The 12934-nt window shown below is 38.2% G+C and overlaps 2 protein-coding genes across 2 annotated transcripts; one reads left to right on the top strand and one right to left on the bottom strand.

Moving 5' to 3' along the window:
* The first annotated feature begins 380 nt into the window (after positions 1-380).
* cgrrf1 (cell growth regulator with ring finger domain 1) lies at positions 381-7326 on the top strand. Its single transcript, XM_088286216.1, has 6 exons — positions 381-566; positions 4742-4878; positions 5503-5680; positions 5896-6043; positions 6138-6245; positions 6372-7326. Exons 1-6 carry the CDS (start codon positions 463-465, stop codon positions 6714-6716), a joined length of 1020 nt encoding a protein of 339 aa, XP_088142342.1. The 5' UTR covers positions 381-462; the 3' UTR covers positions 6717-7326.
* On the bottom strand, positions 7028-12725 carry psmc6 (proteasome 26S subunit, ATPase 6). The gene is made up of 14 exons (XM_088286215.1): positions 12568-12725; positions 12050-12129; positions 11503-11542; positions 11371-11423; positions 10792-10859; positions 10385-10499; positions 9558-9645; positions 9397-9458; positions 9198-9321; positions 8782-8843; positions 8080-8200; positions 7927-8007; positions 7784-7855; positions 7028-7693 (listed from the first exon to the last, which is right to left on the bottom strand). Exons 1-14 carry the CDS (start codon positions 12650-12652, stop codon positions 7575-7577), a joined length of 1170 nt encoding a protein of 389 aa, XP_088142341.1. The 5' UTR covers positions 12653-12725; the 3' UTR covers positions 7028-7574.
* Positions 12726-12934: the final 209 nt, after the last annotated feature.

Here is a 12934-nt window from a genome sequence, read left to right as displayed (position 1 = left end):
TGACAAGAGCGGCCCCGGTTGAACCCGTCACAATAAAGCAAATTTTGACACCTGAAGTTTCGTAAAGCAGATCATAAGACATAAATACCATCGATAAAGCAGTATCGTAACAATGTAATCAGAGAAAAAAATAATTATGTCCATATTTCATTGAAATAAAGTGTTTCGAGTTCTCCGGGTTATTTTATTTTGAATTCAAATCCGTAACAAAATAACGGTTAATTGTGCACATGCGAATGTAGTTCTATTAAAGCATTTTTGGTGCTGTATAATGTAAATGCATTGTAAATAAAGAGAGTTAAAACACAAACATGAGTTTCTGAGCCTTAACAATAGCACTCTAATGTTCTAATGTATTAAACCTCGAGAGCCACCGTAGTTCAGCCTGTCATGGCCGCCGTAGGGTGTTCCTGTTTTTATGTTTTCCTGAATTATTTTCTTGTAGTCTATAAATGATAGGAAATGGCAGGGGGCTTCTTAATAACATTGTATGAGTACTCGCCACTCTTCTACATTAGCGTGATTTCTTTGTGTTTTGTTGTTACAGCTGCCATGGTCCTCGGTTGGTAAGTGATGTTTCGCCATGTTACTTAACTATCGAGCAACCGTCGATATCTCTATTATGATATAATGTATGGGTGGATTTCATTCTTTTTAATTAGAATGTTACATCGGAAACAACACTAGGTGGAACCTGGACTCCGAAATTTATAGTCCAGTAGCAATACGGCGTTTTCTCCTCTTATTTTGAATTGACAGAATGGTGATTGCTTTTAATTACAATGCAATAACATTTCATTGGTCAATATAACTAAGCAACGAAAGAGAACAAATCAGACCTTTTAAGATGTGTATTAATGTACGTTTTCCTAGAACCTGATACAAAGGGGAAAGAAAAGTAAAGATGAGTTCAACTTTATTGATCAGTCTTACGGAATGTACATCGGTCATCTAACTCAACTAATCTGGAGACATATACATTAGTTGGATCTCTATTATACAATATCTTAAAATGTAGCTCTCTTACTTTATTTGTCACAACAAATTTAAATGGAACAAGCCGCAAAATATACCAGCAATATAGTCCAGCTGCAGCCACAAATGGGCGTTCCCGTTTTTTAACGGGAACACCCCATTCTGCGAACGGGAACGCCCCCTCACACCAAGGGCCACGTCGCCTGCCTCTATGAGAAGGGTCCAGCTGCAGCCGGGGCGTTACTGTTCGGGCTCAAGAACACTCACTGGGCGTTCCTGTCAGCGATTAGTCGGCCAATGAGAATTATCCAGTTAGAACCAGGTTGTTTCCAATACGACAGTGTCGCGCAGTAGGCCTTGGTGATATGATCGACCTATTTTATGGCGTTAGAATTATGCCACAACTACGAAAGCATAATGTCAAATACCGCGTACGAGAACATATTTTGTGCGTACAAAAATGTGTTTTGCGTGTAAAAGACCCTCCATGTGTACGCACAAAATAGGTTTTACGCCTACGGCTTCTCTCTCCTCTACGGATACAAAACGCTGATTCACGCCTGCCACAATTCTTAACCAATCAGGAGTCGGGCACTGGGGCTGATTCTGATTTGTTGTTTCAGTCCAATCGTAACTCAGATGTGGGGTTTATTTATATAATGCATTTCAGCTGGAGCTGTAACAAAGCGCTTTCCAAATGATGTAATATAAATTGGAAGAGAATGGCGCGGCAGCCCAGTGGGCGTTCTTGTGTCCTAACAGTAACGGCCCGGCTCCAGCCGGACCCTTCTCCAATATATGCCAATTTATCTTTGCGAATTGAGAGTTATAGAACAATGTATAAATACTCAGTCATAAAAGATCAATACCATTTATATAAAATGTTGAATTTGTAATCATTTTTACCTCTTCACCTCTAGCTTTCATCAGTTCAAATATACGACTAGAAAGAAAATTGAATTCCTGTGATTTAATGTTTCTCGCTAAGAAATGTTTCAGAAGTGATTATTACCCATTTGAGTTAAACGGATCCTTTATTAAAAAATAAATAAATAAAATAAAATTACCAAAGTAAATATAAAGATTTCTTCCTTCCAATGGCATATGAGTTGATCCATAAAATAGATCTGTGAAGAGAGATGTAGTAGTAACACAGTTTCCATCCTAAAAGCACTTGCTGATGAAAATCTGATATCTTACGAGGTAACATTGTGATGTTATCGTCACATTTTAATGGAAAATCCATCCCACCCACCTTTTTGGAAATATTGTATGGAATAATTTGTTGAAGTCTGTCATCAAACATTTAAGAAAACAAAAGAGAGCTTATATGTAATACTGACAGAGTAAAAAAACATCAATTTAGAAGAGGTAGGGCTGGGCAATATGACCTCAAATCAATATTGCAATAAATTGAGCAAATTTACCTCAATAACGATAAATGCACAATAAATTCCCCCCGTGGACCAAAATCAAAATAAATGCAGGAAATGCATTTTATTGACCAACTGGCATACCTTAATTTCAATGAAAAATAAAAATACAAAAATGATTTGTATAAACATTCCAAATAGCTTGATTTGCAGGACTTGAACAATGTCACAAAGAACAGGAGAAAAGGGGTACCTCTTGCAAAATCTTTTTCTGCAAATAAATTGCGCCAAGATGCTGTAATGCCATATGCAAAGGCCTACATTTGTGTAAAGGCCTCTTGTAAACAATATAAATAATGCCATGTGCAAAGGAGCTAGTCACCAAAATGCTAAATAAAATGAAAAAATGTCAATGAAATGCCAATGCCAAATAAACAAGTGTGCTTCATCAGGAAAATGGGCCGTCTCGAGTCCTCTGATTCACAGTCGCCACTTGTCTGTGTAATGCACAGTCAGGCTCAAACAGGGGTCCATGTTGCGACTCGACCACAAGTCGGATGTGGATGCAAAATACTTGACATGTCTAAGCTCCTGTCCCGATGTTGTCCAGTGAAGTGTGGTTTGCGACAAATATTTTCGTACCTCTTGCCGGCTCCTTTAAATCCTGTGCGCTCAACTGTAGCTAGCGGAGCTCTATCTTTAGCTATGTGCTAGGATATCGCGTCCACCTCTTAGACGTTCTCTCGTATGGTGTCACCTCCGTTATGGGCTGTTGTCACTTGTCGAACCTTGCTTCTCACTTGTAACTTTCAGCACAGCGTGGTTGTGTTGTGGGTGGTGAAAAAGAAAAGGTTGGACGCGCTGTTTTGGGTGCGTACGACGCACTTTGTAGTTCACGTTCTTTTGCTCAAACATCGTCTTTATGGAACCCAAAACATTTCCAAACGACAGATGTCAAATTTCTTTTCGGGACAAGCGCGACAGGAACAACTTCAACTAAAGTTACTTTCCTCTTCAGCCGTTTCAGCCGCTTCTAGGTTTGAATCGCCAGCTACGACTGCGTCGTCTGTTTTCTTTCTAGTTTAGATGGTTGGAGTCACGTGACCACACGCGCTGGTGCCCTCTTAAAGGGGCACGAACATAACCGCAGACAGAAAAGACTTTTCTTTTCTTTTTCTTTTTTTAAACATAGAATTTACCGACATAGGCAAAATGATGTCGGTCATTGTAATAAATTTCTGTAACGGTAAATTTTCGGTTTATCGTCCAGCCCTAAGAAGAGGTAAATACTCTTGAAATAGAACTCTGAACATTAACATTTTATATATCCTATTTCGTATTATTTTCCATCTCACTATTCTCTTATTTATCTAATTTATATATTTAATTTAATTATTGTTGTATTGCACTGGAGAGGGGAGCTCTTTAATCTCGTTGCACACTTGAGTACAATGACAATAAAGGGATTTCTGATTCTGATTCTGAAGTACCGAAACAGGCTCTCTTGGTTTTGTTTCCACTCAACATCACAAAACAGGAGCTGCTAATCACAGTAGCTAACCTTTAGAAACTTCCCAAGGCAGGTCTTCAAACCAGTCCTTTGGCAGCACAAGTCAGTTTCTTTCAAAGAAAAAAAGATTAATTAAAATAAGTATCCTTCAAAATTAAGTTCTTATGAGTCCTAAAAGATCATTTTAAAGCGGCATTTAAAAAAGAGTCCTCGTATGCCGACACTTTGCCTATAGATAGCAATGTCGAAATTAATAAATTAACTGACAATGAATCAATCATTGAATTAATCAACAATTTTGATAATGAAAGAGAAAAGACGATACAAGTATTTCTTTATAGGTAGTTTCATAGAATTAGTGCAACTCAGCATAGTGTTTACTTTTTGGTCCCATTTAAAATGTACTAAACTTTTACACGCTTGCGCCAAACGTCAAACGGAAGTAAGCATGGAAGCAATTAAAAAAAATGTTTATGTCAAATTAAATCAAAATCGGGAACTGAAAATTGAATCTAATTGGGCCTTGAATCGTCACATCCCTACTTACTAATATAATTTTTTTAATTGCAATTCCACGTTTTTATTGTTCTCAAATTTGGCTTTAGAAATATAACCTCATTCATTATTATTTTTTTTTTGTAGTGGCAGCTCACAGATCCCAACATTGGCAAAATTGTTTAATATGAGTGTTAGAATGTTAGAATTAAATGTAATCAACGTGACAACGAGATGTCAGAACCACATCGCTTTTATGTGGTGAAAATTGAGGGAACGGCTCGAGGTCCTCTTCATATTCCTCTTGTGTCCAGTTGCCCAGGCGGACCCATCGGACCACCGGACTGGCCCCGGCCTACCTGGTATTCATTGTGTCAATGTCTTGCAGGGCTGGTTTTGATGTCCCAGTGATCTTGCGTAGCTCTGATGACACAGAGTCCATCCTACCAACCCCTGAAAAGCAAATGGTTCAGGTGACTAATCCTTTTTCCCTCGAGATGGGTTCAGGATCTGCATCTGTTGCAGGTAAGAAGTATAGCAAATGTCCATTGCAAACACATTGGCATTTATTCATGTGTATTTTTTTTCATTTTATTTACATTTGTAGTATATATAAAACAAGTAGACCATTTATTTTCGGTGAAATCCAGAAAGGCATTTTTTTAAAGTAATGTTTATTTGTTATGTCCAAAAGGCTTTCTGTTTTTTATTTTTAGCAAAAACTTCATCCTTAAACATTCAAAATGGGACAAAAAAAATGGGATTGTTGGCGTCTGATGAAAATATCGAACATGGTTACTTTTAAAATCGAGTAACTCAGGGTAACTGTGCTGAGAGAAAACACGTGCCTTGTTCTAACATGCTTTTTTTTTAATTTATTCAGCCGAGGAACTTATCTTTAAGAAAAATGTAAAATAAATAAATAAACAAATAGCTACTCACTATCACTCAAACTGCAGTGGAATATTTTGTGATTTCTGAGCACACACAAAAAAACAATGTTATAAAATCTGAAAGTAAAAATTATGGGTGAGCAATTAAGCAAATTCAAATTAAAAAGAAAATACAGCGGAAGAAGACCTTTAAAAAAAAGAATTGCATATTAAATCACAATGACCTTAAATTGTTACTTTACATTACATTCCACAGATGGTGTGTGGTTGAAGCCATGTTGTTTGGAGCACTGTGTCTTGAGCTGTTTCTGGGGTTGTGACGTCGGCGCCCTACAGCGAGCATTGCAGGCCCACCAGGCTGGCTCCAGGCTCGGCACCCCGCAGCATTTCCAGGAGGCGCTGCATCGCTTCTATCATCACTGCCAGAGATTCTAGTATCCTCTAAAAAATAAAGTTGATGGTCCATTAAAAAAAAAAAAAACGCATTCTCAGGTTTATAACTTATAATATAATAATCGAAGAATTAATAATTTATAATGTTTTTCACATGATTTATTGATTAATTGATCTATTAAATTTTGGCAAACCTTTTTGAGAATTGTTTCTGTATCAGCTCTGATTGTTTAGCTCTTTAACACAATTCCCATAGTATCAGCACTGACGACAGAGATGAACGCTACACTAGTATTCCAACTGATCGGAGACTGTCAGATTTCGGCCCGTTGCCCAGACGACTCTATCCTCTCGTGGCTGTGTTGACCTTGGCAGAACAAGAATCGCGAGACACATGCGATATTGTGAGTTTGAGTATTGCCAAATGTGTGAGTTTTGAAAATAAAGTAAGGATGTCCAAACCATTTTATTAGAACACGTCATGCCGTCTTCTTCCAGGTGGCCAGTGTCACTGTAATTCATGTACCAGATGATAAATACAACTTGTCTGCAAGGATCCTCTTCCAGTATCTTCTCACTTCACAAGGGAACATGTATGAGTTAAAAGTAGGTCATGGTGGCAAGCTGACCACTTTTATACTTACTTCGATTCTCCAGTTTTCATTTGTGTGTTTTGCAAACCTCTCCAAGATTAATTAAATTAAAATCATTGTCCTGTTGCCCTCCTTGCAGGCTCTATTCATGTCGGCTAATATTAGTGAGGATTCCAGTCATCCTGATACTGACCCGATTACCTGTCCCAGTGAGACTAAGCATGAGGAAGAGGAGGAGGCTGGAAAGCAGGGATCCGTGGTAGAGGATGATGATGATGATGAAGATGATAAAGGCTGCTCAGAGGGGCAGGGCAGAGACTGTGTCGTGTGTCAGAATGCAGCCATCAACAGAGTGTTGCTGCCCTGCAGACACGCTTGTGTGTGCGACACTTGTGTTTCACACTTCAAACACTGCCCCATATGTCGATCTTTCATCCACGAGTCCTTTGCCCTGACTCTTGGTTCTGCTGCATCGGAACAATGAACTTACATAAAGATAGTAGTTAATGTCTGTTATTTTATACCATTTTGGTATTGCTTCTTTATGAAGAACATGATTGTATTAGAATTTTACCAGACGTTTTAGCAACATTCAAATGAAGTTTTCGGGTTTGACTCAAGGCTGTAATAATTTATAATTGGATTGAACGGCAAGATTTTATTTTTTTGGGCTATTTGTGTTGAGGTTTGAATTAGGTATGAACAGTTTTGTCCGTTGCCACCTTGTAGTTTAGCTGGGACTCTTAACTTTCCCTGTGACTCCTTATTGTGAACATATGAACGGCATGATGCATATTCATTTTGCAAGATCGATTTATTATTTATTAACCATGGTCAAATATTATTTCACTTACTGACAGAATTCCCCCTTGACACTCCACACACATTTTGCAATTCTAAGTTGAAGATTAATAGTCATTTATTATATTCATGTTCAGTGAGCCCACTCTAAAATATGGTTAAACTGCTGGATCTGTTGTATGTGCTGTTATTCAAAACTTAAAAAAAAAACAATTTGCACTGGAAACAGTTAAGATTAAGTTCAAACTGTTGCTGTCACCTGATGAGAAAATAAAATATATTGAAAAGATTTAAACTGAATGGTTTATTGCCATAAATGACATTTTTTCCATTTTATTTTATACAAGTGTTGCATGGGATGCCAGAAGTGACCATCTTTCAGTACAGTGGCCACTAAAAGACAGAATAGAAGTCAGTTTGGTTAGATGACAATATACTTTATGCAAATGCTGCTCCCATAAACATTATGAATACGTTTTTCTTCTGGCCATACGTACACAACAGCATATCCATCAAATTGTAAGAACGAAAAACATAAGATCTATACAGGCTTGTAGTCCAGCTTGGACTCCAGCTTCTTTGAATCGGCCACTTTTCGCACAGCTTTCATGAAGTCCTCTTGGGTGACGTACTCTCTGTCGGAGCGGATAGCAAACAAACCTGTGGACAAATTAAGTCCATGTGGATAAAGCTTATGTTCGTGGAGAGCCGGTATTTTAAATACACAGATATTTACGCTGAATAGCTCACCTGCTTCTGTGCAAACATTTCTTAAATCAGCTCCATTGAAACCATCCGACAGCTTCACGATGGCTTCAAAATCTGAACGGAAAGGCATTATCAGCAGCTGGGATTGATTAGCTTCAAACACTGGAAAAGTGAGATTTGCTAACCTATTTCTCCATGCTTGGTTATGGGACTGGAGTGGATTTTGAGGATGTCCAGACGAGCCTGCTCATTGGGTAGTTCGATGTCTGTAGAGCAGGTGAAAGCATTAGTGCCGACATTTGGCTGTACAGAAATGACAATTTGGAGGGATATCGTACGGATTTTGCGGTCAAGTCGGCCGGGTCGTAGCAGGGCGGGGTCCAGAGTGTCGGGTCTGTTGGTTGCCATGATCATCTTGACTCTGTGTAGTGTGTCAAATCCATCCATCTGGTTCAGCAACTGGCAAGAAACACAGATAATCTTCTGTTTACAGTTTTGACCTTAGTCATCCAGTGACATATAATGTAACATATAAGGCAGAAGTTAAGTCTTTTTTTAAAAGGCCTCTCAGATGGTATTAAGTGTCCCATGAACAAAGGACCTAGATTTAAATCTTAAATGGGATTTGAGTCCATCTGTTTGACAAAAAGGAGCGCAGAATGAGGATGAAAATACAGCAAGAGCGATCCAACTGTTTGTCCGCCTGTGAGACTGCGTACACAAGGCGGACGCTCGTGTGTTGCACGTCACGGTACATCGTTCATGTATAAATGAAATAAATACATATGGGTGTGTATATTAACAACCATTTACCTTAACTATCAGCGACCGCCAGCTTAAAATGGCGAAACTGATTTATTGTGTGTGTGTGCGAGCGCTTAGGCTATAAGCGAAAGCAGGCTGATCACTTGGGCCAGGTAACGGGACGTTGCATACAATTTTCTCACCAACTATAAAATGTCTAGTGCAGTAGTACAGCAACATTATGCATTGTAGCTCATGTGCTAAAACAATTCGAGACACTAAGGTCGCTCATTTACCTCCATCAAAGTCCTCTGGATCTCTCGGTCAGCAGAAGTTCCCTCAGAGAAACGCCGACCACCTTGAGGGAACAAAGTGCAAGAGTTAGAATTTGACTGACAGAATACACATAATAACATTCAGTCTATTCAGCTGGGAGTGTCAAATATTGATCTGAAAGAACCTATTTTAAAGTGGCGGTTTTACAAACATTTTCTATCTACTCTTATTAGAGATGCAACGGTATTGTGGTATTCTTTGCAAAATTTCCACAATAATGCCGCAGGAAAGTAGCGGTATCAAACGCCCTAGACAGGCATACAACCAGCGGGGAAAAGCGCGCAACGAGGCTTTTCAAGAAAAAAGCAATGCGCTGAATAAAGAAATATATAAATAACTTGTCGACTACTTCAATTGTCAAATCAGTGTCTCTCACCGATGGCATCAATCTCATCCATGAAGATGATGCAAGGCTGATGGTCCCTGGCATAGTTGAACATCTCTCGGATGAGCCTGGCGCTCTCACCGATGTATTTGTCCACGATGGAACTGGACACCACCTGCAGGGAAACATCAAGTGATGAGCTAAACAAAGTAAGACAACTTCACATGACCACTTTTATATGGACACTCACCTTGAGGAAGTTACAGTCCAGCTGACTTGCAACCGCCCTGGCTAAAAGAGTCTTCCCAGTACCTACAGGGGAAACAATCACTCATTAAAATTAAAACAATGTCAAAAATTACAATGACATATAAGAACTTAGTGAAGGGAACACATGAATTGACTTGCAACCTGGAGGGCCATAGAGCAAGCAGCCTTTTGGGGGGATGATTCCGACTCTCTGGAAAAGCTCGGGGTTGGTCAGGGGGAGCTCAATCACCTGCCATAAAATGAAAACATTATTACGGTGACCTGAAAAAATGATTTCTGGTGATTTGCTGTGATACAATAATCAATTTGAAAGTAAAGCCAGCTACTCACTGAGTTACTATAAGGCAATTGCACTTGCACATATAAATCAACTTGCTCCTTTAATTTTTGTAACAGCACTTGACATTTTGGGTAGAAGTATCAGTTTAGCAAATCTTGCTCTGGCAATAATTGTGCACCCTTATTTGCTAAAATGCTTCAAATCTGTCAGATTGCAACGCCATCTCCTGGGAACCCTTTTCAAATCTTCTTCATAGATGTATGATCACATTCAGGGGTAGACGCTAGCTGGGCCATTGTAATACTTGAATCTTTTTCTGGTTAAGTTGTAAGATTTGAATAAATGAATTGATATTCAAATGAAAATAATATAAATCAGGCATGAGTAGATGTTTACCTTTAAATTCCATATTGAAAATGTCTGCTCTGTTACCTAAGTTCAGATGTCATCTTGAAACTGGTAATTGTTTTTCAGTGTGGTAATATTTTAATCATGTGTTATGTCACATTCAAAGTTGTTGTTCTTTACTATAGTATTCACACTTTCAGGGAAAAAAATCATGCTAATAAAGTACAGTTTAAAAAGTGACCAGGGTATATAATAGGAACTCATCAGAAAAACGTTCCCCTCAATGCAACGTCAGACTTGTTCAGTGACAGAAGTAGTAGTAGACAAAACTGCTTTTTACCTCTCTCAGCTCCCGGATCTGTTCTGACAAGCCACCAATTTCAGAGTAGGAGACACTACCGGGGTCTTCATGGGACATATTGTACACCAGAGGGTCCACCTCTCGTGGCAAATACCTTGATTTAAAAAAAAAAAAAGAATAAATAAAAAAAATTAATAAAATAAAAACATGATCTCAGACTGTTATTGCTCACATTTTTTACCCAACCAAAAATAGGGGCAATTTTGGGTCTTATTGCAGTAATAACAGCCAAAAATAGAACTAAAAATATGAAGACTCATTCAATTGCTATTCAGGTGTGCATTAGCTGTCCCATTAAGGAAAATATATACCCATTATTTTACGACCAATGAATGTGCAATTTTCAGCATGCTTTTGAAATCAAATAAGTAATAAGTCCAGCCTACCTCATTATTGTCAGCGTAGTCATATCTAAAGCCACTCTGGTGCCTGGCTTCAACTGTGATTTGTCCAACTAGGATGAAAACAAAAAAAACTGAGTTGAGGCTGATTGTTTTTTTTTTACACCAATAACCTCAAAATGACAGGCAAATTGAAGGTCAATGTTAATTGCCCATGTTTTAAGTTCATGAGCATTGGTAAAGGAATCATAATACTAACAAATAGGGCAAAACATTTAATAGATTTTCCACAAATAATATAGCACAGGAAAAAAAAATATGACTAATTTTATTTCTGACAATTTTATTCTAGTCATCAAGTTATGCATCACAAATTTTTACACAACTAAACAATATAATTGAGGTCATTTTTCTAGTGCTTCATAAAGGATTAAAGATTTACATGACTGACAGCCTGCAAAACCTTTGGTCAGATCTCTTGATATGAAGGCAGCAAGTTCATGTTCCTGGAGTGTTTTGTTTTTGTCCATATTTGAAGAATTAGCATACCTTCATGGTAAAAAGGGTTCAGAAAACCGAGAGGGAAGATATAATTTGAAACATGATTATGTGTTGGACACTTACCTGTCTGCGGCATCCAACCACATACCGAGGACCATTTGTAGCCTTGACAATGACTGTAATAAAAAAAACAAAAACATAAGCGCCACATGAATGAGAGTAAGAAAAACGTATGCAATTTAATAGTAGGCATACACTTTTCTTCTGTCAGCTGTTTGAGGACTTCTCCAACAATCTGCACACATAGAAGCATGGCTGTTAATCATCTGCAACTACAATGTGTAAAAAATTATATATATCTTGCTGTACAACATTTTTTGCCAGCCAATTTGTTACTTTCTAAGTGAAAAATTTGCAATTGGGTTTTCAATAAATAGCGGGACAATGGTAGTCACGTTTCTGTCAGACATTTTATGAAACATAAAAATATAATAGTAAGACAAAGTAAGATTTTTTTTTTATTTTATATTACAGTGAATGGGCTGATAGTTCATCAATCAAAAATCTTAAATTATCGTAGATTCCAATATGATCAATATTAGACTGACAACGCAGTGATATCTCGAGTGAACGGGGAGCTGTGGGACTTGGACCGACCTGTGGAGCGTGATCGCTCGCTGGAGCATGTCAACACAATTACCATTTGCAGATGGTTGTACCACTTAGTTACATTCCCAACACAGCACAGTGAAAACACGAATTGTATAACCCCCCCCCCCCTCAATTGCTAAAACACTCTTACCTGACCAACACTCTGCAGGGCTTTGAGGTCGTTCTCTGACTTTTCATACTGTTTGGTTTGTTCTCGCAGTTGTTCTCTCACTGGAAATCAAATGTGGCTGCATGTTAATTACGAAACAAATAGATATGCGAACGACTTATTATAAACGCCTCCATGGGGAGCTGGCTAGTCGGTTAACAGTGTCTATTACTTTGACATAATACGGTAGCAAAAAAAAAACGATGACGGTAGCATGAAGTACGTACGCATGTTCATTCGTGTACGTATTAATTATCCATTGCGATTCAACCGCTGTTCATTAAATTCAACATAACTGGTTGGGCTTGTTTGCTCCAAGTTAGCATCTCGGTACTATACTGTACTCCCATTCAAATGTACTACGATGCTCAGTGCATGACAAAGCACTAGCTAGCCAGCCAGCTAACATACTGGATATGCGATACTATAACACAAACAAACACAATACACAACGTGTACAAAGTGACCAACGTATAAGTATATGTTAAATTGGTCCTTACGTTCTTTTAACCGCCCGTCAACTTCTTTGTGTTCCAGCAATTTTTTGCGGTAATCTTGTAGCGCCTTCTCCCTGTTGTCCGCCATGCTGCTGCTATGGATTCTGGGTAACAGCTACGTCAGTTGTTTTTTTTTTTTTTTGCCTGCCAGAGCCGGTGGTGACATCACTGCACTTCTCTGCGGCACGTAATCAGAATTGATTAATTAAATATACTTTTCCTAATTAACCTTCGCTTCTCGCTATACATTTCATATTTATTATACTGTAATGTTGCTTTTAGTGATGGATGGAGTTTGCAATTTGTTTATATATCTGTGACATATTTACATATTTCGTAAATATTTGGTTTGATTTTTCTTGTGTTTCAA

This window comes from Idiotropiscis lumnitzeri, chromosome 21 (assembly GCF_059441095.1).
Source record: "Idiotropiscis lumnitzeri isolate Australia: NSW breed Sydney's pygmy pipehorse chromosome 21, RoL_Ilum_1.0, whole genome shotgun sequence".
Lineage (NCBI taxonomy): Eukaryota > Metazoa > Chordata > Actinopteri > Syngnathiformes > Syngnathidae > Idiotropiscis > Idiotropiscis lumnitzeri.
Note: the sequence above shows the minus strand (reverse complement) of the source record. Positions and strands in the feature narration are given on the sequence as shown.